This window comes from Chenopodium album, chromosome 11 (genome assembly GCF_948465745.1).
Source record: "Chenopodium album chromosome 11, dcCheAlbu1.1, whole genome shotgun sequence".
NCBI classification, from domain to species: Eukaryota; Viridiplantae; Streptophyta; class Magnoliopsida; order Caryophyllales; family Amaranthaceae; genus Chenopodium; species Chenopodium album.
Window position 1 is genome coordinate 4,910,005 of NC_137844.1, and position 24,316 is coordinate 4,934,320.

At 34.7% G+C, this 24,316-nt stretch overlaps 1 protein-coding gene across 3 annotated transcripts; it reads right to left on the minus strand.

Moving 5' to 3' along the window:
• Positions 1-100: 100 nt before the first annotated feature.
• On the minus strand, positions 101-19,630 carry LOC145567213 (protein MICRORCHIDIA 6-like). Of its 3 annotated transcripts, XM_081626462.1 has the most exons (22): positions 19,081-19,629; positions 18,601-18,755; positions 12,163-12,537; positions 11,962-12,036; positions 11,806-11,840; positions 11,145-11,223; positions 10,908-10,997; positions 10,753-10,828; positions 9,382-9,460; positions 8,906-9,040; positions 7,032-7,130; positions 6,284-6,382; positions 6,055-6,201; positions 3,995-4,084; positions 3,323-3,374; positions 3,116-3,227; positions 2,566-2,789; positions 2,382-2,485; positions 1,706-1,785; positions 1,400-1,442; positions 1,104-1,202; positions 101-502 (listed from the first exon to the last, which is right to left on the minus strand). In XM_081626462.1, the coding sequence occupies exons 3-22, from the start codon at positions 12,473-12,475 to the stop codon at positions 491-493; spliced, it is 2,043 nt and encodes a 680-aa protein (XP_081482588.1). In that variant the 5' UTR covers positions 12,476-12,537; positions 18,601-18,755; positions 19,081-19,629; the 3' UTR covers positions 101-490. The 3 variants fall into 3 exon arrangements, with proteins under 3 accessions (XP_081482588.1, XP_081482586.1, XP_081482587.1); XM_081626460.1 differs by lacking the exon at positions 101-502 and having other exon boundaries at positions 545-1,202; positions 19,081-19,630; XM_081626461.1 differs by lacking the exons at positions 101-502; positions 19,081-19,629 and having other exon boundaries at positions 545-1,202; positions 18,601-18,914.
• Positions 19,631-24,316: the final 4,686 nt, after the last annotated feature.

The following is a 24,316-nucleotide window of genomic DNA, read 5'->3' on the forward strand; positions in this document are numbered from 1 at the left end:
AACATTATAAAAATTTTCCAAATAAGGAAATAAAGCAAGAATTTAAAAACGGCCGAAAAAGAAAAGTGGAGCAAGTATTTAAAAACGGAGGGAGTATTATGCAAGAGGAAATCCTAGCAAAAATGGTAAATTTTTATTAACACAATGATACAATAATGATACATTGTAATGTACAATGCTACACTCCTACACTTTTCTAAATTTCACTTGCAAAAACAATACAATGAGAATCAAAGGCCTCAACTCTGCAAGCTTGCTATCTCCTGCATCATCCCTAAGCTAACTAGCCTCACTGGCCATGATACTCATTTAGCAGCTAATACCAGTGCAGGGCAGTGCCTGCCTGCTTGACATCTCCAACAGCAACTCTGATGAAACATTTCACAGGTACACTTAACTCTACTCAATTAACCGTATTATTTCCTTTATCTTGGTTACACTGTAGTATAAAATCGTCAACCAGCCACAGAATGGTCTGTCATCGATTGCATCAGACAGGTACCTGCTTTTTCAGCCATGACTATGAGCATCAAACAGTTCACAAAAGTTTTCTAAGTTCTAAAATGCAAGAATTAAACGAAAGGCAATGGAAAATTGACATAAAATAAGAAACTTTGACTGCTTTAACATTCCATAAATTAAAAAAGACAATTGGGTCAGCAGATTACTAGTGTGCACAGTAAAAAGCCGTGATTGCCTTTTAGAAGCTCAGTTAACATACCTCGGATACTAAATTCTTTTTAATGATAAGCAAAATAACCAAAAACATTGATTCTATTTTGTTCTGAAAAAATAAAATTCTAATCTATTTTCCTTTTGCAGTTAAAAATGGTCTGCAGTATTTCTAGATCCTACAAGATACTGTAGTAACTACATCTCTTCTTTTTCTTATTTGACATTAGCAAAAGCACAAACTAGTTATAACACTGACTTGCTAGGGAAGAATAACATATTTGCAACAATAAGTGCCTATCCACTTCCACAAATGTCACCTTGATAGCCAATACCAATTAAATTGTTGGCCAGCTGTTGAATTTCATGTTCAAGGACTACAGATATAGTAACTACATCTACAACAAGATGATCTGACAGCAATTGCTTACATTGTTTTCAGGCTTGACAACCTCGAGTGACCGAAGCTCAGTTAACATTCTCTGATACTCTTGCTGTGCCTCCTCGAGCTCCATTCTAAGCCGTGATGCCTGCATGGGTCATTTAAAGCAGTGTAAGCAAGTACTACACAGTTCATGAAATACATAATAAATTGGTGATTGATCTCAGCATTTAAGAATGCTACATAGTTGGATTCCAATTGCATGAGATATGTTGAGATTTGTGAGCTCCTCAACCCAAAAGAAAAGTACATGGTACATAGGAAATATTGAGCAACTTAATGTACCTTGCACTTGAGTTCTTCCTCAGACTTCTCATATTCTAAGCATCTGAAACATACATAAAGACCATAAGAATAAAATAAGCAAATAATAACAAAATTAAGATAAAGTCGAGTATCAGCTTAGCCGCTTTGATAATATTACAAAACTCAGCTGTCGATTTTTCAAATCTGTCAATGAGAAATGAATGTCTACTTTTATTTAGTTTATTTGGTAAGGTCAACCTTATTGGACCAGGACCACTTGCAAGTTAACTAGCTAGCTACACTATAATACTTGTGTCATGCTTTATAATTCCATAGGTAAATTACCTCTCTCGAAGTTTCCTGTGCTCCTGCCTCAACACCTCAGCCTCCTGTTGACCTAACGGCGCTGCAGCATGAATGACAGGCTGCCAAAGAAGAGTAACCATATTACATTTACCAAAACATTGTTCACAGAAATTAGGTACAACTAAATTGAGATATCAAACCCGCATAGGGTTATTACACGCTGGCAGAGCTAAGGGATAGTTTAAGCCGTATAGGGTAATGTCATGTTGACATATACTGGATCTAGAATCAACTCGTGTGTCTAGTGTATGATATTACTTACATATCATCCTTTTGACTTCTCTTGCAATGTATATCACTGTCTCTTCTTCAAATTGAATTTTCCAACCATATTTATCTCCATTCTTTTTCTAACTCCTTTGAATGGATTATCAACTACATTTGTACTCTTTTATTTCTAACTTCAATGTTCAATTGCATTACATGGTTATATTTCATTTTTCACATTAGTATCAGAATATAAAATATGGATAAGTGGACACACAAAGTCCTCTCCCTAATCCACCAGAATCACTCAATGTTTATTATTAAAAAGACAGAATTAGTCGCAAAGCTAACTGCAAATCACCAGGTCTTGCAAATGCCAAAATATCATTCACAGTACATACGTTAGAAAGTTAACATCCACATTAAATCATAATTCATAAACTCCAACCTGAATTTCCATAGAACGCCCAGCACTATGAGCAGGTTCCACTCTGCTTTGCCGTCTGCCCCTTCCAAGAGAAGACAAAAGATCATCTTGTGTCCTCTTAGTTCCTGCAAATAAGATCGCAGTAGGCATCAGCATAACTTCCGACAAAAATATCTGAAACCATTGAAAAAAATGAAAAACTTACCACACTGCTGGATGCCGCTTCGAGCAGCTAACAAATCTCCAGCAGGTAAACTGAACACAGGATGAGCCTGACCAACAGGTGAACGACTCACTTTTGAGCTTTTATCCACGCTAATAGGCTTAAGTCTCGCATCACTTGGACTAACATAGAGGGAATTAGCTGAGGGTACAGGTGCTGGGGCTTTCTTTTTAACCTGATACCCAATAAGTCCACAGTGATGATCCCTACAATATATTCAAGGATGTGCATTGATTAGTAAGTAGTTTATTGAACTTGTATATGGTGAAAATTGGAGTGCATGTATTTTAAAGTTTCAGTGTGTCACATAACCAAGGCACGTTTTCTCTCAATCAGCTTAGGATGGAAAAAATCGATAAAAACAAAGCTAAACATACAAATGATCAATTAAGAATAAGAAATGAAAAGTATGTAATCTAACGACATCATGGACTTGTAATTACGAGATAGTAAACAGATGAAAGGAAAGTACAAAATAGAATCAGAGTTTGGCCATTTGTTCTACACTGAACAGAAAACATCACAAACCTACCAATACTCCCAAGTCATTTCCTTCAACCGAGTTTCAAGCTTTTGGAAGAGCGAAGTCCTTTCAAAATCCTGTTTATTATGAGTGGGCTCGACAAAGTTTGCTTCCAATACCCCTGACAAACAATTCGATAATTATAGTATGAAGTATGCACATAATCCAAACGCACAATTTTCAGAGACGTATTGATATGTGATGAAGAGAAATTACCTACAACCCCTCTTCCTCTACTGTCTAAATAGCTAACAACATGCCAGAATGGCTGCCAAAAAAAAAAAAAAAAAAAAAAAAAAAAAAAAAAAAAATTAAGATAAGGGATAATCAACATGAAAATACTTGCATTATAATCTAAAACAACAAAAACATACTTCGCTTTTAGTAAAGCTCAACCTGAATATGAAGTACATCCAGAATAAAATTCTTGACAGGGATGGAAAATATACAAGTATATATTTATGTGACACACTAATTATTTTGTCTAAGTGATAGAAGCATTAATCTCATGCATGGCACACAAAAATTTTCAAAAAGTTTACCCATGGACAGATGGACCCATGGTCTTCCAAAAGACCACAACAACTATATTTTTACTAATCTTCTTTTTCCTCTATCACAGTATAAAAATTTGAAATGAGCTAAACGTACATTATTGTTAAATTGCAAATATTGTTGTGTAGCTGCTCATTACTAGATTCTAAGAATCACAAGTACACTCAGAAATAAAATACTCCAACACACAAGTTACTAGCATGATCACTTGACACTTCGTTTTTCATAAAGATAGAAAGGTTTGACACGCTTATATGCATGTGCATGCACGAGCTCACGTGCACAATTGGTCACATACAGAGCTTGGTATAAGGACAGATTTATGCAATTTACCAGTATAAGACGGTTCTTATGGTACACATTGAAGCCATGGATATTTACATCAGGAGCTTCCTTCAGAAAGCCTATTGTTGTCAATACTTCCTGAAAGAGTCAAGCAGAAAACTTTAATCATAAAAGAAGCAATATTAAAGCACATATCAAATAAGAATAATAGGATACTGATACTACTCACTAACTTGTTAGGGTGACCATATTCTAGGGCTTAATCGCATCAGGTCATGGTCAGTTTTGGGTGGGTTACCTCTTACCAGGGCCTGGTCAGTTTTTGACAGCTCTAGTTGGGAGTTAGAAGCTCTGCTATTGAGCTCCAATTCCTCCAAGTCTGACAGAGTGAATGACAAGGTATCAGATAGGATTTGTAAACAAAACATATACTCCCTCCGCCCATACCGAGGTGTTCCATATTTTACTTACTATTGTTAGTAAGTTTTGTCACTCCACTTAACAAGAAGTTGGCCTGGCCTTTCCTTAATAGGCTTAATCCACATGTCATTTCCTTATGCAAACTTAGATATGGGACAAAGGGTAAAAGAAGCAACACAGAATGTTTATAAAAAACCTTCATACAATTTACTATGTCATCAGTTATGAAGAATAAGCATGGACTAAGACACAATATTCAATTGTCATCATCGCATAAAATTATACAACAAATCATGTGGCCTATGTTGCACGGAAAAGGATATGGGGACAAAAACGGGTATGGGTACGGAAACGGGATACGGCAAAATCGAAATTTTAAAATACGGGTACGGCAAAAAATATATATAAATCCCTAAAATGTGAAGAAAAATTTAAAATAATTCATTAAAAAAATAAATCAATAATAATACAGTGAGTACCTTTTAAAATTTTAAAAAAAAAAAAAGAAAAAAAGAAAGAAAGTGCTCTCTATACACCTACAGGACTGCCAGTCTGCCATCTACAGTCACTGACTTCAAGTAAAAGAAATAAGAAAAAAAAAAAAGTTCGAAGAAAGAGAAATAGAAGCAGAACATAGAGAAGAAAGAGAAACAGTTACAGGTCGAAGCCTCGCCGGTGTCGGGGTGGTCGCAGGTGGTCTTTGGTCGCCGCACACGACTAAATCAGGTCGCACCTCCAGGGAATTGTCGTTTGCAATAGTTAGGGTTTGTGAAAAATGGGGGAAATCGAAAATTAGGTTCGTAATTCACTAATTTGGGGTTTTTTTATAAAAAAAAAGGGCTGAGCTTCTAAGGAAACGTCTGAAAATCAAGAGGCTAGCCGTCCCCAAATTGGCTTGCTGTACCACTTTCGAAGGGGACGCCTTGGGGACGTTTCCCAGCCGTACCCGTCCCTGAAACGTATTCAGTACGGGAGACGGCAGCCATTTGATGAATCCGTGCAACACTGATGTGGCAAATTATAGAATCAAGTGTGTGGTTTACCACTGTTACCAACCTTACCACGTTATCAAAGACTATCAATTCATATCTTTTACATCCGAGTAGGCTGAATGGCCAACATTAACATTTTAGTTAGCTAACACTCAATTAAATAGTTGAAACATTAATGTTTTTTTCTTTCTTTGGCCATTCATCATCCTTTACTTTGTTAAATAATTGAAAAAGAAACTTTAAATTGTGATAAATATTACCAAATTCATGAGTTAGTTAACAGATACATTAGGTCTTTTATAGCATAACAGCACATGATGTTCAGAGATTAATGGGTATTGTTCCTCAATAGTCAAATCTCCTAACATTTTCAAAGGTGTTAGTTTCTCATAAATTTACAGACTATTGTTAGTAACCAACTAATAAGGTTTATTTAAGGATGGAATAGAAGCTCCATGAAAGCATTTCAGATTTCAGCAGAACTGGAGGACACTATGGCAACATATGATCAATATGATTTTTGCATCTATGAGGAGTAGAGATGACTTCCACTTCACGTACATTTCATTCTCTTCAGTAAAATCATTTGCAAGGAAATTTTTTATAAAAAAATAGGTGGGCAATCCATGCCATCCAAAAACTACCAAATGAACATGATAATAAAAAATAATGGAAAATGAAAGCATGATAAGTAACCTCTTTGGTGCCCCCAGTTGAAGGTCTGTACATAATGAATTCTGGATATTTGAGACCATGTGCTATACTGTGATGTTCCACAACTTTCCCACGCAATATGATACAGAAATTTTGAGGAATCCGCAAGTATAAAATGGACAAGTATACCTGCAGGTAATACCAAGGTTTGTTAGTCTGATACCTAAATATGGTTCGAAAATAATGAAACTATGTCAAAACCAAGACTTACGCGAAGGGAGAAGCGATATTGATTCCCAATGTGCTCTTCACTTATTAACATTTTTGAATTAATTTTCTTAGTATTCTCAGAATTTCTCAAGCGGATGTCCTGTGACCATATAGTAAAGAATTGATTAGATGATACAGTTGAAATTAATTCTACATGGGATCACTGTAATACCCCTACTATTTTAATACTCTACCTATGTATTTTATTAAGATAATTTGGTTCTTTTTTATAATTTATAGATGTGTTGATTACTCAGCTGACGTGTGTGTTGTTTTGTTGTGCTACTTGTGTTTGCGGCCATGTCTTTTTCTTATGGTGGCCCTGCGACGATCTATTTTGGAATTTGTCCTTAATGGTGAGCAGACAAGATTGTTTTAGCAGGTTGATCAAGTGATCGTAGCTAAAGGAGCTCAAGTGTTTCGATTAGTGTTTTTATATCGAGTTTGTAAAGTTGTGTAAATAGCTCACCTAGATTTGTTGGGTTGTAATTATTGGGATTTTGTAAGCCTTAACACTTGACAGGTTGTCAAGTGTGGCGGTAATACCTCTGATTTAGTTGTGTTGTGTTCCTCAATTTGGGTTTGCTATGTGTTTCTTTTATGTGACTAGTTTTGAGTTCGAGGACGAACTCCTTTTTAAGGGGGATAGTATGTAATACCCCTACTATTTTAATACTCTACCTATGTATTTTATTAAGATAATTTGGTTCTTTTTTACAATCACACACGTTAAAGTATGTGGAGTCAACCTCAGGATTGCTTTCAAAATCGAACTCCAATGTCCCATCATCAGTAAACCACAAGTTAAAGATGATAACTTTAGTTCCATGAGGTCCAATATCATCGAACTGCCATCAAAAATAAAGCAAAAATGTAACTCGTAAGAACTTGCTACAAAAAAAGTGTATTTGAGAAACAGTATAGGAAGCCACACATACACATGCATATATTTTATTCATATTCAATAATTAACTAACTATATATGAGCTTGCAGATTGTGAACCGTTTAAGTAAGTCATGATGGTGAGATTTAACCAGCTCAGGTTGGACTTAACTTAATCAATTAAAATTGTCCATTGTGGGTCCTTATCAACGTAAAAAAAGTAATTCTAAAAAGGAGAATACAGAGGAAGCGAATCCAATATGCAAGGCAGGATAAGATGGAACAAGAACAATGTCCATCAAGGAGACCAGATAATCAAAACTGTTAGTAATCCAAAGATAGGACAAGGTAACCAAAGAGATGGTAGATCCAACATGACTCGGCTCAACTTGTTCTCACTACAGACATGGGCCTCAATTTAATGTGTCACTTCAATATTTTTGTATGTAGTAGTAAACTCTGTATAGGATATGTCATACTTGCTTCATTGCAAAATCATGGTGATATTCTTTTTTGAGTTTTTTCTTTTCATGAACAGCCTCTCTAGAGTCTCTAAGTTTAAGATTGCCTCATTGCCCCCATCTTAACCTCCTTAAACCCCCCCATCAAAGATGAATCACACCAGGTGATTAGCTTTTGTAAGATTGCACTAAAACGCTTTATTGACTCTCAGATAGAAATTTATTACTCAAGCATATTAAACTTTACATGCAATTGGATACATACTGATGGTGAGCTATATGCTTTTCAAAATTACAGTTGTATGTCTTTTAATTTGTAAAGGATTGCTGGTCAGGAAAGTCCTTATTTTAACCAAAAGAGGTCATGGTCTATAATCAATAAAATATAAAGGACAGATGGCCCACATTTTATCCCAATTTTAATAAAGCCATAAAGTCATCCAGAGAAAAAGCATCAAGAGGCTGATAGCTAATATCAGTGGCTCTCGCAACAAAAATGGAAAACCAGTATAGGAAGAATAAGAATCAATGATACTAGCAGGTAATAACATGGAGAGCTCATTGAGCTCGGAAAAGACAGTTATAAATACTACCTCTGTTAAGTATTAGTTGCAACTTTGGAAAATTTTATATCTCACAAATAATACCCCAAATTTGCAACTAATACTTAACAGAGGTAGTATTATTTTTTTTTCCTGAGAACTACACAGGACTGAGGACATGGTATGAAAGCAATGATAGATATGGCACCAAGTAGAATCCTATCAATAACTGAACCCTTAATATAGATATACAGCACAATTTACTACAAGGTCATGACACAAAATACATAAGCAAAAAAAACATGATCAATTTAGCTCCAGGAGACCAATATTATCTATGAATAAGTTCACTGGCACGTCTAGTAAAGAAAGCTATCAAGAAGCAATTAATTAAAAAAGGAAATAACTTGATTTAAAAATAAAAATAACTTAATAATTAAAATAAAAATAAAACAGACAACTGCAAATCTGTAATGACCAGTTTAAGTTGCAATCTATTGCACGTAGTTGTGAGATACACCTATCAAGCCTTTAACACGCAGTGGTCTCAGCTACAGTGATGACTGCTAAAAGTAGAGTGTATTGATTCTGGAATCTAAGTCAGTATTCTCAAACTCAAGAACTATATAGAGATTATTAACATCATCAATAGAGTGTCTCGAGTCTTTTAATTCTAACCCTTGATTTGACAAGACTTATAAATAGTCATCTGATACTGTATAAGACTATAAACTAACCTGCTTCATAAGCTTGGCTTCAGTTTGATATGGCGACCACTGTAAAATGATGGATAAATTAGACTTAAAATACTCTTCACCATGGCGACACAGAGGGTTGAAGGTGTCAGTTGACATGTTGTACTCATAATCAACCTATCAAAGCAAACAGTTCAATTATTTAGTACCCATAACTCACAGTCAAAGAAAGTTTATTTTATGAAAAAGGATCAGATTATCAGAATGCCCAGCTAAGATGATAGCCTAACCTTGCACAAATACTAAACAAAACACCATCCATAATTTATATTTGTACAGTAGCTACTAAATAAAAGCGCAGAAAATTTAACTTAAAGCAGAAACAGTTGACATAGAAAGGGCTTGTGATATTGATGCAACCCACAGTACTATATAGTATTTTGACAAAAATTAAAAATGATGTATGAATAGAAACTTGTAGGATGATTGACAGCCAATGACATAATTTCATTACTTACCATAGGTACAACTATCCTGTCTAGGCCCGTTCGTGACAAATACGTGTAGGACAAGAGACCAATGCTTTGAGTCAATGTCCTGGTCATGAGAAAAAAACACAAAGAATAAGCATAAGCCCCAAAAGAGGATTGTGACACCTGAGGTGAGAATTCCTACAAATAACAATAGCAGTAACCTATAAGCCCACCATCCGAAAGTTTTTTTTTTTTTTGCTAGACCCACGATCTTTACACATGTGCCCTTATAAGCATGTTGTACTACAAATATTCAATTACTGAATAAACAAATTACATAAAAAACATACTTCGTCCGTTATTTTTTTATCACAATTGTTAAAGATCTCGCACTTGCCAATGCATAAATCTTAACACTAATATCTTTAATTATACTTGGGTAAAAATTTTAAAAAGTTGATATTTTAAAATTTTATTTCAAGACGAATCTAACAAAATCCCATATGACTACGCTTTCTTCAACTATTAATCACAAAAGACGATCAAAGAGGTGTGTGTGAATAGTGTAAAATTCCAAACATTGTTATTAAAATAGAACGGAGGAAGTACGATTTTACTAGTTTGAAGAAGAGATTAAATTTTTAAAATTTTTCTTATTCAAAAAAAAATCTAACTTTTACAGTTTATCAGAAGTCCACACTCTCCACCCCACCCACACAACTCAACAAAAACAACAAAAAAAGGCAGCCTTAGTCCCAAAATGATTTGAGGTCTGCCAATGACATGAATCATCATAAGGAACTGTCTGTCCAGGAGAAAGAGCAAAGCAAGATAGCCGATTGCAGAAAAGTAGGAAAAATAAATAAATAGATAAATAAATAAAGAGGTTATCAGAAGTTTAGAAACCCCAAAGAGAAACAAACAGACAAACAATTAATTACCAACATTTAAAAACTGACTTCCAAAATTGTGCACAACCACCACCAACACCCCCCCCCCCCTCCTTCCCCAGAAGCCCCCTTCACCACCCTGTGTACAGACGTAATCCCCTCTATCAGCCCACCATGGGTTTATCCTCGTACAAGTTCACCAATCCCAATATTTAGTTAAATAATAGCACACAAACTCCCCAAAGCAGGAAATCAGCTACTACCTCCATTATTTTTTAGTTACAACAAAGGGGTATTATTTGTCAGAAATAAAAAATCCTTTGTTGCAACTCAAAATTAATGGAGGAAGTAGAAAGTTTTTTGTTAAAAAAACGAAAATATTTGCATTCATATGGAAAAACTGAATTGTTTGACATGTCTAATCACGAGCTAGTGAACCAGGCAAGGACTGAGATACCAATTCATCAAATATTTTGAGAGAAATACACAATATAAATAAGTGACTACATTTCATTGGTAACCCTACCGATTGTTAAAATGTCGACTGAAGACTATAACGTCGGCTCCAAGTCTCATGGTGCTGGTCTTAAATCCATTCCCATCTGAAAGGTGAAGAGTCAGCTATATTATCAATAAAAAACAAAGAAATGAAAAAACTTGGAATTGTAGGTTTAAACTTACATCGTCCAATGGCTGATTTAGATTTCTTGTCTGAAAATCCAAAACTCATACAGCGCCTCATTGCCTCAGGGTCCATTCCACCTCCATCATCTGCCAGAAAGTATCAAGGATATAAAATAAACTAATAAAGAAAGTGAAGCTCCCATGAGAAGCACAAAACAACCAACAAACAAGAGGATTCCTAACAGAGCATGAAGAAGGGGGAAGCTTCTTGATTATATATGAAGATCAACATACCTTGAGTAAGCAAGGCTGGAGTTCCATCCCTTGGATTTGCAATTTTATCTACAATTACATAAGAGGCTCCATTTTGTATCTATTAAATTGAACAAACACAGAAAGGAAAAAAAAAACATATGTATAAGTGGAAATGCAAAATCCTTTATATGAAATGTTTCTACCATGAGTATGAGAGTTGCATGATATATATAGACAAATGGCATAAAAAAGTTAAAAAGTTTCAGCATATTTTCATATGTAAATTCCGGGACAGTATTAAAATATGCAAAACAACTTAATACAATTAACAGACAGACAATTTTGTAAGTGTTGCTATCCTCTGTAGTGATATACTAGTCATCAAGTACAGGGAAGGCAAGGTACTAAAGAATTTGATGTTTTTTCTGCTACTATGAATAGTGAACTAACATTTATACTTTGGACTTCTGAACATAAACAAGTCTAAAAGAACTGCCGCAAAGCGAAAACCAGATATGTTACTGCTTAACAATCGAAAGAGTATAAAGTTATAGTTCATTTTATAATTCTTTGAAGGTTCAAACTATATGAAGGCAAAATCAATATGCCTTAAAATAGAATTTTTTAGAATAGGACAATGTTCAAAGTCTCAATCAGCAGTTCAACCGAGAAACGATCCATAGTATATGGCAAACATTACCTCATCAATTGCATTATCAAGAAGTTCTGCAATAGCTGCACAAATAGCCAACAAACGAAATATCTGATTAAGAAAAATAAAGCAACAAACAAGAGACTCCAATAGACAAATACAATGAAAACTTTATAAAATATAGCAATTTCATAAGCTGAAAACCTCCAAAAGCCCACTTATGAGAAGTCGCATTTGAGTGAAGAAACTTGGGGTGAACATGCAAATAATTTTTGCTGTCTGCAAGCAAAAGACAGGTATATCAGAGACCATGACGGGAGATTCAGTCAATATGTTAATTAATTAATATTAGTTTAGGTGATCAAAATAACACTATTATTTAATATAAAACAATTGATAGCTAACTTTGAGCTTTAGATCTCGAATCAGGCGCATCTTCGTAGTTTCCAGCTTTCCAGAATTGTCGACAAAGTGGTGCCGGACATATAGATGGTACTGATGAAGTAGTATCTTCAACAGATGTTTGAATTATTTCACTGGTGCTACTTTGGACAGTGCTTAAAGCATTTATTATCTCATTGTCTTCAGATTCACAAATTTCAGGTAGATCATCCCACCCTGGTGGGCCCAAATAAGATGAGTGAATATCTCCATTTTGGATCAAAAATCCATTAAGTTCTGGTTCTGGTTTCACGTGATTAATTTCAAATTCTCCCATATATAATCAATGTATTAGCCAACAGGATGCCTTGTGCTAATTATGGATCAAGGAGACCGGACCTATATCAAGTACACAAGATATTATCGTCAATCACAATGAGTGTGGCAAAATAAAAGGTTCACAGTCCCACAAAGACTCCAGTACTAAGAAAAAGGAAAGTGCAGTTGATCCTTGCCACAGCTAGTCAGACATAAGACTCGACTAGAAATTATCATTGTGGTTTATGCAAGAATTATAAGAAGATTACTCTGCATAGAGATTAGAGAGAAAGCCTAAAATTAGAAAGAAGAAAGCAAGGTCCCAAATTTCACATATCAGCAAACAGCATACAATGAATCGATTCATGCTTTAGCATACTGTCCCGAAAAAAGAACTTTCGTCTTAGCCAGATCAACCGGAACAGAGAGTACCATACTCTGAAGCATCATAAACCATGAGACCAAAAGGCAGAATACTTTCAAAAGATCAAGGTCAATGTCAAATTCAGGCTTCCCCAGAAAACTAATGCCAAACATAAATCATAATCATACAACATAGAATCAACAACATGAGACTTGAAGAAATACTGAAAACATGACAATGAGTTCATACCCATGAAACATAAATAACTCCCAACTTTGAATCCACCATCTTACGGTCTTACCTCTGCAACACAAACTATTGTAGAAAACCCTCTAAAATAACACTAAGGAATCAGGAATGAATTTACGAAAGGGAAACAAGGTGAATGGAAACCAAAACCCGCAAATTAACATTAACATAGTTATTTGTTTTAGAATAAGAAAGGAAATCCTCCCACTTGCTGCCGTCACCACCACCAGCGCCCCTTCCTCTTATGCTCTCTCTTTTCAAAAACAAACAAACAAAAATACTCTTTAGATCTGGTTGCTAGGTGGTTTGTTGTGATGATTAAGGTTAATTTTAGGGTGCTTAGGGTAGTTTACGGGAATAAAAAGGTTTGGTTTTCGAGGTGGATTAAGTGAATTTTCAAGGTAGTGGGGTTAATATACTGATGGTGGTGGTGGTAAATTTGGCTCTAAAACAATGGTGATTGGGTTTAGGGTGGTGGTGTTAGTAATAGAGTAGGTGGCTTGAGGAAACAGAACAGAAAAACCTTTAGGGAGATGGGGAATCAAGGTAGATAGTGGAGTAATGAGGAGGGTAAAGCGAATGATTAAATTTATTTTTTATGAAGAAAGAAATACAGAAGTTAGGAAAATCTTCTCTAATAACCATGTACTTATCAAAATAGAGAGGAAAAAGAGTAATTAAATTTTGTTAATAAACAACTAAGGAAAGGGACCATTGTAATTCCTTTACCCTTTTCTAAATAAACCAAACCAAACACCCCATAAGAAAAAAGAACATATAAGAATGTCACTACAAACATAATACACCTAAACAAAAATTATTTGAAAAAGGTTCATGAAGTGTTTGATGCATTTGTTTACAGACTTTACACAAACTCACGCATAATTTCAAGTCTAACTCTATAAAGGATCAATCAACCAAGAATTAAACGAGAAAGAAAGTAAATTAATTCAAATAAAGACCACACCACCCCTTAAGTAATCTACTTAAACAAAGCTTATAGAATTTAATCACCAGCTTTATAAAAGACCATTGTTAAAAGAATTTTGATTAATTTGGTATGAAAATTACATGTTGTAACCGTGTGGTTTTCTTCCACAATGTATAAACATAATTCTCCTCGTAAGGTTAGGCCAAGTCCCCAATTCTTATCCTAAAATAGTTAGTATCCAAACAAACTTAGGAGACCAAGTCCACACGAGTTTCGAACAAACTAATTTGAATTGTTTCATTTACTAATCCAAATCAAATCCTAACAAATATCCTTAAATTTAGCCTTAAGCAAACTAACTAACTAATCAACTATTAATCAAAGTACAAACAGCCAACTTAATAGAAATGAACCCTAATGCTTGAACAAAGAAAATCTCTGTGTAAGCAAAATCTAAAAAAAGAACTAGAAAACTAAACAAGATCCATTCTTAAATCTTCTTAAAATTACGCAACATACTACTTTGATCGAGCTACCAACAAATTGCCAATCACAAACTTCAAGTGAATTAAATTAAAATATAAACTTAGATATCCTTGTATAAGCATAAAATACTCTGAAAGTTCTCATGTAATTCTAGATTAGTGTTAAAATAAGCATTTGTGTTCTCTAGGTCCTTTTGAGATGTGATTGAGATTGTTGATATTTACTTGTATAAAAAAATCAAGATAATGCATATCATCTCTTGGTGCCACCAGTCTCACAACAACTTGGTAAGTGACATGGAATTGTGTCACACCATGTCATGAGCACAACTATTTTACATTGTATAGTTTCTCATAGAAAGATGTTAGTATCAACACATAAACTCAAGGCATAGCATGTACTACAAAGAGTTTCGGACACCACTCCGTGATAGAGCTTCCGACTCAAACAGTTATAAAAGAGGAAAGCTTTCTTATGCATATTAAAAGTTTGATGACTTATTATCTATCAATCGATCAAACACCTTAATCCCATATGTGGGTTCGCCTACATGAACCAAAAATTATTATTTACAAAAACCTTCCTCATCCATCCCTTACAGTCAAATACCTCATTCACAAGTAAATCTATATGCTTCATATCCTTCCTAACTCATTCGAACTAATTCATTTTGGTCTTCCTCTACCTCGTTTAACATCTCTATGATCTCACTTTTCCACTCTTCGTACCGCTACGCCCTGGATCTCCGTCTTACATGCCCGAACCAACGCAGGCACTTTTCTGGTTTCCCCGTAGCTTGCATACAATGCCTGAGGAATAACTTCATTTCTTATTCTATTACTTAGAGTGTTCCCGCACATCAATCTTAACATGCATATTTTCATAACCTCTATCTCTTTAATGTGGTCACTCTTAGAATCCTGACATTCGATACCATAGAGCAACATTGGTCTTATGGCAGTCCTATAGAAATAGAATTTCCCCTTCAAATATACAGGAATGCTTTAATCACATAAGACTCCCATGATTGCTCTCTATTTAATTAACCCGACTAAATCCCGTGGGCCATGTCTTGTTCAATCTCTAAACGTAATACATTATCACTTGTCCCCCTCTATGTACCAAAGTGGCATACGATATATTCGATCTTACTCCAACTTAGCTTAAACCCTTTAAATTCAACCTTTGCCTCCATTGCTCTAATTTGGCATTAACCCCATCTTTAGTTTATCCAGCAAAACGATATCTGCGAACAACATACACCAAAAAGGTTTAACGTAGACCCTTAATGCAATCCTATCGAAATAGGAAAATCGTTTATCAACCCTCCACATATCCTCACATTTGTTGACACATCTCAATACATATCCTTAACCAGGTCCACGTACCTTTGTGGAACACCTTTCTTCAACATTGCCCACCAAAGTACCTCTCTTAGCACCTTGTCATATGCTTTCTCTAAATCAATAAAAACCATATAGAGATCCTTCTTCGTCACCCTATAAAACTCCACTATTTGTCCTATCAAATGGATTGTTTCCTTAATATATCTCCCTCACATAAAACCAAATTGGTTATCCGAAAAGCTTGTGCACGCCCTTAACCTATGTCTAATCACCCTTTCCCACAAACATCATAATGTAGCTCATAAGCTTGATCCTCGATAGTTAGAACTTAGAACAATCAAACTTGAGCGTCTCCTTTGTTTTTATACACCAGGACAAAGGTGCTCTTCCTCCGGGATCCTTGTAGCCCTCCATATCTTGTTAAAGAGGTTTGCTAATCGATCATACCTAAACACCTCCACATCTCTACGGATATACCATGAGGGTCGTCAACCGCCTTTTTAGGGTTCATCTTCTTCGGTGCAATCTCCAACTTTACTCTCCTAATCCTCCGAACATACTCCACATTGATTTCTTCATCACTTATAAAGGCATCTCCTTAAGCCCAACCGTGGTATAAAAACAAGGCCGCGACGTCTTGGTTGGCCGTTTTGTAAAGGAAATTCAATTGACCGAACCGAGATTGTCCGCATCAACAAGGGGTATTAAAAAAACCCCGCGATTTTGTCCAAATCAAACATTTTAACCCTAAATCACCCCACATTGAAAGTTATATCTATTATTTCACACAAAAGTTACTTTCTATTCAAAGATATAGTGAAAGATGCCCCCATATCTCCCCACTAATGGCTCAAATCTTTTATTATACCCCCATATCACCTCACTAATGGCTCTAATCCTCTACTATCTTGAAATCGAATTTGCATCGAGACAACCGTGACATGGTCCGCGATCAACGCATCATAAGCGTTCCCGCGACACCGCAACTGTTCCCATGATCGTAACCGAAACCGCATTTTTGAACCATGAGCCCAACCCTTACTAGCCTTACTAGTGTATCTACCAATCTCCACCTAGTATGCCCAAACAAATGCAATTAATTTTCTCTTACTACATTATTATCCTGAATGTCTGCAATTCCAATTTTCCTCCTAACATATTCATTTCTAATTGAATTCTCTAAGGATTTAAGGCGTTCCCATACATGCATTTCTCCTTCTCTCATCTTATTATGATCCTTTTAAATGCCTATAACAACGTTGGCCTAAGTTTCCTTCCCCTTAGTTTCCTAAAAAACATGTCAACTTAATAACTAATGATACTCGACAACTTTATAAGTAAATAGTAGAAGAGATCAAAATTTGGGCTTATCGAGTCTTGGTATCAAATATCAAGCCCAAAACCACAACAAAAAAAGTGTAGGCCACATTCAAGTTTTTTTTACTAAAAATGTGTTTCTATGCTTGCTAAACCCGCACTTTTTTCGGGCTTTGATAATTGATAAACTCTAGTAGAAATTATGTAGCTTAAAATATTGATGTACTCTCTTCGTTTTTAAATACTTGCTTCACTTTCCTTTTCCGGCCGTTTTTAAATACTTGCTCCATTTCCTTTTATGAAAACCTTTTACAATATTTAATTCATTTCTCACACTTAGTGGACCCAACATAATACTCTCTCTCCTCCTATTCTTCCACTACTTTTGCTTTTTACAATTTTTTTATTTTCTCAAACTACCCCACTACCTCCATATTTTATTACTTTCTCCAATTTCTCCTAAAACTCCGCGCATGGAGAAATGGAGCAAGTATTTAAAAACGGAGGGAGTATTAGGCTACAATACATTACAATATACATTGTGACAAACTTCAATACATTGTAGCTTGTCTTTGGAGATAGATATGCATTTATGCCTTTCACCACTGAAGAAGATTATTTAACTTTTTGGCTTCACCTCTAAACTTTGAATATCTATCAACTCAAAATTACAAGTTTTGTATTTGATTCATGCTTGTTCCTTTCCATTATATAGTTTTAACATTAACCACTATCCTTGTGGATACCACTACAAAGAAACTCAAGGATCACAAGGTTTTTTCCTCCAAAACTATATGCTAACTTTTTAAATTAAATTTTTGTACGATGAACGCTTTTGATAATCTAATAAAAAAAATTAAACGAATTAAGTTTAAATATAAGATTAGTTTTTAATTAAATTAAGTACAAAGGTAATAAATAATTTAGAAAACCATAATATGTTTACACAATTAACCAAATTCAATAGATGTTATAGATCAAAAAGAGTTCAACTTCCTACATATCATAACATTGCAATATTTTGATTTTTGAGCTAACTTTGACTAATTTTTAGTAATAAAATAAAAAAAAAAAAGGTTCTATTAGGTAAAATATAGTTATGTAACTTTTTAATAGGTAATAATTCTCCACTATGTTCTTTCAATTTAGAAATTTATTTTTGAGCTAAAATAATTCAAAGGGGAAGAACAAAAAGATTGGATGGAGCATTATTTTTTTCTTATTTTAATAATTTTGAAATCTTAATAGTCAAAGTTTGCATCGACAAACGTGAAAATCAAAGTGTTGTAATTTTTATGAATCATAATAAAATATACAAGAAATATGTTTTCCAATAGGCCAAAAAAACTTAAATTAAAAACAAAGAACTCAAGAAAATAGATTCAAAAGTAAACTCACCTTCAAAATCAAACATACTTGAGCAAATTAACATAATAATTCTAGTAATTTACCTGCAACTCCAAGCAAATTTGTCCAATAACACCAGATGCTCCAAGATTCAACCAACTAATTCAAAACTTCAGCAATATAATTAAATTCAGCACCCTCAAACCCAAAAAACCAGATCTGCTCCTTCAAATCAGCAACAAAAGCTCAACAGTTTCTCCTGTTCTTGCCCAATTCAAAAAATAGCAATCAACCCACTTGCAAATTCAATATTGATGTAGGCTAAAAAAAAAAAAAAAAAAAAATTGTTTTTGATAAAATCAAAAAAAACCTCAATAATTTTCCAAAACCCTAGGAGAGAGAAAAGGTTAAATTTATACCTAAAATCCCCACAAGTCACGTGACATACGAGTTTAAAGGAAACAACGCACGTGATACAAGATAATGACAGGCTGTAAACATATATCAAATCAATACAGCTGTCTTTCCTAAAATTACTCAAAATCAAAAACGAGAAGAAAGAAGAAAGAAGATTGATTGATTACCTCATAATTGACGTATAAATTACGTAACTGCCCAATTTTGTTAGCTTCCGATCTGCAATTCACCCTTCATCTGAATAAAAATTCCCGCGCTTCTTTCTTATTTTTTGAAATTTGTTTCGCGCTCAAGAACTCACTGCATCCCCAGAAACTCGAATCGACAGCGGCGGAGGCGGAGACGGAGACGGAGGCGAATATAGAACCGTCCCTGAGCTAGGGCAGGAGGGTCGGCCACCCCGGACCTAGAGGAGAGAGAAAATGTCGATCTTGGATTTTGGGGTTTTGATTGGTGTTTGGAATGGCCGCTAATTAGTGTTTCAGGGAAGATAGGGCAGCAGAAATTTGGTGGTTTTTGGAATCTTGATATGTTAAGCAATTGATTTTGGGGTATTGGTAAGGTTGGTTAGTCACTACTTACTCATGGGAGAATGACAATATGACATGGTTGTGGTAAGTAGTGCTGGGACTTGGGAGTTGGGAAAATTTCACAATTTAAGCTCCAAACTTGAATTTTGATTTTGATTCTCCCTCCCTATTTCGCCTTTGGTACTTGGTTTGATTTATTTATTTTTGGTGAATGGAGATTGAATCAAAAAAACAAAATGCTCCCTTCGTTTTTATATACTACCTCCGATTATTTTTAGTTGTAAATTTGGAATATTATTTATGAGATATAAAAAAAATCAAGTTGCAACTAAAAAAAATCAGGGTTATTCTTGCTTCATTTTTTCATGCGCGGAGTTTTATGAGAAATTGGAGAAAATAATAAAATATGGAGGTGGCGGGGTTAATGGAAGAATAAAAATTATAAAAAAACCAAGAGTAGTGGAGATAATTGAATGAGAGAGAATATGGAATTAATGTTGTTGGGTCCACTTAGTGAGATAAATTAATTAAATAAAGTTTTCTAAATAAGGAAATGGAGCAAGTATTTAAAAACGGTCGAAAAAGAAAAGTGGAGCAAGTATTTAAAACTGGAGGGAGTACAAGTTAATCTATTTGATTGACGAAATTTGTCAATCAGTATGGTATTTTTGTTTTCATTTAATTAAGGGTATTTAGGTAAATCTGCAATGATGACTTGTTCAACTTACCAATTGTACATGTTTAGTGTGGGTAATGACGTTTGACGACACTTTAGTCATTTTAAACGTCAATTAATCCCAAAGAAATTACAAGCAGTATTAACAAACCCCTTGTCAAAATTCCTAAAAGTTAATGTCACGAAAGAAGCGGAGAATTTGTGGTAATGAGAGGGATAATAAGTTAAACAATGGAATAAAGAGAAAGAGGCAACGACGATGTTAATGGTGAATTGGGAATGAAACTGGGAAGAGGGAGAAAAAGGTATTGCGGGCTCATATCACCTTAGTCGAAGACGGTATAGGTGGAGATGAATCTTCAACATCTATTCAGCTTCAATAGAGAACATGGCCACCCCTACCCTTTGGGTTTAACTATGCCCTTAATTTCACCCTTTATTTATAAAGTTTTTATTCAATTTGGCGATAGTGGTGGTGTCATTGGTGGAGTCGAAGAAGATAGTGGGTGGAAAATGGATGGAGGGAGAAAAATGGAGGTAAGGGACGTGAATACGTGAGGACGTCGAAAAGGGTGACCAAACGGTTGCATGAGTATATAGGGGTACGGTAAAGTTGAGGAGGACTTCATAGAGGTTCATGTATTAGTGGAGGTGGTGGTTTTTTTTTTTTTTTTTTTTTTTTTTTTTACAATAGCAAAGGCAAAACCAAACTAACTATTCTATTGGTAATTAGTGAAGGTCATACGGTATTGTCTACCAATATCGTGTGCCCTTTGTACCTGTTCTCTTTGAACTTTGATGATTGCACATTTCTGAAAAATCGCCCCCACTATCTTAACCTCCTTTAGTGTGAGGTGGTGGTTTTATGGCCGCCATTGATGAATAAAGAAAGAAAGCTTTGAGATGAGAAGATGAGGAAGATAAAAGTGAGTTAACATAGTTAGGAAATACCATTAGGTTGTTCCATTTTATTTTGACTCAGCATTTGATGTAGATAACAATTGAGTTGGCATTACTAGCATTGTTCCTCATTATCACTAAATAGCCACTTGATTGACAAACTTGGTTGATCTAATAAATCATCGAAGCTCCCTCAATAGAGAATATACCATACTTAAAGCTCAAAAATTATAAAAATTTAAAAAATAAAAATTTGGAAAGAGATTTTTAGGCTATGTTTACCGTTTAGTTCATCAGTCTTGTTTTTGTTTATTAGTTTTGAACTTTTTTTCTGATCTAATCTAATTGTCTTATTTGGCCAAACTTTAGCCTTATACATATGTTGATGTATAAGAAAAAAAAACATCAAATGGGTCTTATTTGATATGTAATTGGCCATGTTTGGTAATTGGCTTTTTAATGGCTTTTTGGTTGGCTTTTGGCTTTTGGCTTTTTTAGGTGGTCAAACAGCCAAAAAATGTGTTTGGTAATTGGCTTTTTAGTCAGCGAAAAAGCTGGCTTTTAAGCCAAAATGAAAAAGCTGCTTTGAGTAGCTTTTTTGTTGGCTTTTGGCTTGTTGGCCCACAAATTATCTAATAAACAGCTAACAACCAACAATTAATTTACCAAACACTTTTATAAACAGCCAGCTTAAACAGCCAATTTCAAAAGCCATTATAAACAGCCAAACATTCCAGCTGGTCAAACAAGCCAAGTGAACCAGCCAACAGCCAACCGCCAACAGCCATTTGCCAAACAAGGCCATTATGTTTTTTTTAAAATATTGTATGTAATTTGCATAGTTTTTTCATTACCAAGTTAAAAAATGTATGTAATAAAGTTTGTTTCAAACTTGTCAAGTCTGACTTAGGGCCTGTTCTCATAAACTGAACTGAGCTGAACTGAACTGAACTGAAATGAAGATTTTATAAGAGAAGGAAATTAGGAACTGAACTGAACTGAAAATAAACGTATGAGAATAGGCCCTTAATAATTTTCATATGATCTTATTTGTATTCATTCCTATTATATGTGAAATAAGGATTAAATAAAAATCTCAAAATAAGATTAATTAAACACGACTTTACTTGGAGATGAAAATAGAGATATACAATCTTCATTTTTTAAGATACTAACCATTGTGAATGGATGGGTAAGGTGAGGAGGTAAATAGAAATACAATGTATAGAATTTGTGAATATAGTTATAGAGGGGGTAGTTGTTTGGTATATAGGAATGAGACTTTTAATCTTGAAATGAGATTATTTACTCTAATATTACAATGGGGCAAGTATAAGGACTGCCTAGATTTTTTTTACCTGAAATAGGGTGATTTGATCTGATCTGATATTATTTTCTCTTTACATGCTCGTAGCTTGAGTCCTTGTTTCAACGAAGCTTATGGGCAAGCTTCTTCTAAGAAGGGTTTGATGTGTATCCAAGGGGCGTTCTGAGAAGGGTTTGATGTCTACGGGATTTTACCTTTTACTTAAAAAGGTTTTTCTTGTTTAGGGTCTTATGAGCTTCTTTTTATTACTTTGGTGTTATTTTATTTTTGTTATTAGTTGGCCAAATTTATTAGGATATATTTGTTGGTTTAATTCGGTTAGTAGAAGTTTGATTAACTTTAAAGATTACTCCGTATGTTACAAGTCAAGATTAGTTTCCTAGTTGGATTATACACATTTTTAAGCTAAATATTTAGCTCATAAATACATTTGTTAAGAATTAATAAAAAAAAAATCAATTTTGATAGTTTGTTAATTTTTTTTTAAGACTGATAGTTTGTTAATTGATGAGCATAAGAGTAATCTAGGTTTAGTTATTGAACAAAGCTCAAAATCGAGCCTTTTTGTGTACTCAAAGACGAGCCCCTTGAGAACTATTCACCAAATTTCATCCTCCATTAACCTTTTTGTGACTATTTACCCAACAAATGGTATTACAGCGATCGAGATTCTTCTCAAAATAACTTCAAGATCATCTTTATCTAAGGGATCAAAGTTCGCATTGTTCTTTCATACCTTGAGTCCTTCGTTCAGCTTGATCTTAATCATTCTTACAATCTCAATCATTCTTACAAACATCACTATTAATATTTTGCTGAGATAAACAATATCTTTTTTCATCTAATACTCATGTAACTTGCATTGAAAGTAAACTCGATAGCAATGGATGAGGCGGAAACTGCAAGTATATCTTTCGCAGCTCTCGCCAACATAGAAAATTGTCGCTCATGTTCATGTCACAATCTTATAATTTAGAAGTTTTGACGATCTCATGCTGGTGTGACAAATAATTATGTGCGGGTTGGGCTAGGCATGCTAAGTGGGTCATGTAATTTGGTGGTGTTGGGCGTGCAAAGCAGGGCATGTAATTTGGGCAGGTTGGGCGTGTTGGGTGGGTTAGTGTGTTATTGGATTATATCACCGAGCTAAGTTTTGCGGGTTAAGCCATGTTAAAAAGGTTGAAGTGGGTTGGGCTAGAAAAAATGGACCCCCGACACACCCACGCCAAAACCCAAGCTATGTTGAGTCAAGATGAGTCAAAATGGGGCGAACTCAGTTGACCCACTAGTCGTGCAGGACAAGGTGGGCTGTGTCCAACCCGACCCATTGGCCATCTCTAAAAGACCCCGAACCTGCCTGAACATGATGTCTTGGTTATTGGATCAATACTACATGTTGCTCCAACGGATGTGCCATTCAAGGAACAACGAGAGAATCTTTTCCATTCTCGTTGTATGAATAAAGGTCGCCATTGCTCTTTTATATTGATAGTGGATCTTGTACGAGTATTGCATCTAAGAGGATGGTTTATATGCCTAACCTGGATTAATAGAACATCTTAGACCATATAAAGTTGAATTAGGTTAGCAATGAATCAATGATGGTGGTTTGATAGTTAAAAAGTAAGTTATGGTTTCCCTTAATGAGGTGAGTGGAAAGGAAACATATAAGAGGGAATTAATTATGGAAAAAAAAATCATTTAACCCTCACCTTTTTACTTGTTTGGTTTAATCATGAACAAGAATCACTTAAATCTTACTCCCTTTCCTTTTGATTTATTAGGAGGGTAATGGTAATTATTACTTTAGCTTTTAGAGATGTAACAAATAGCTAGGTGGAAACCATTACCCTTAAATAATGGTAATTGTTACAAAATTTTCTAATTAATCATAGATTTAGTAGCGATAATGGTTTAATTGAATCCGTTTTCAAGCTAAATAAATGCTTTAAAAGTAATCCCTGCATTAG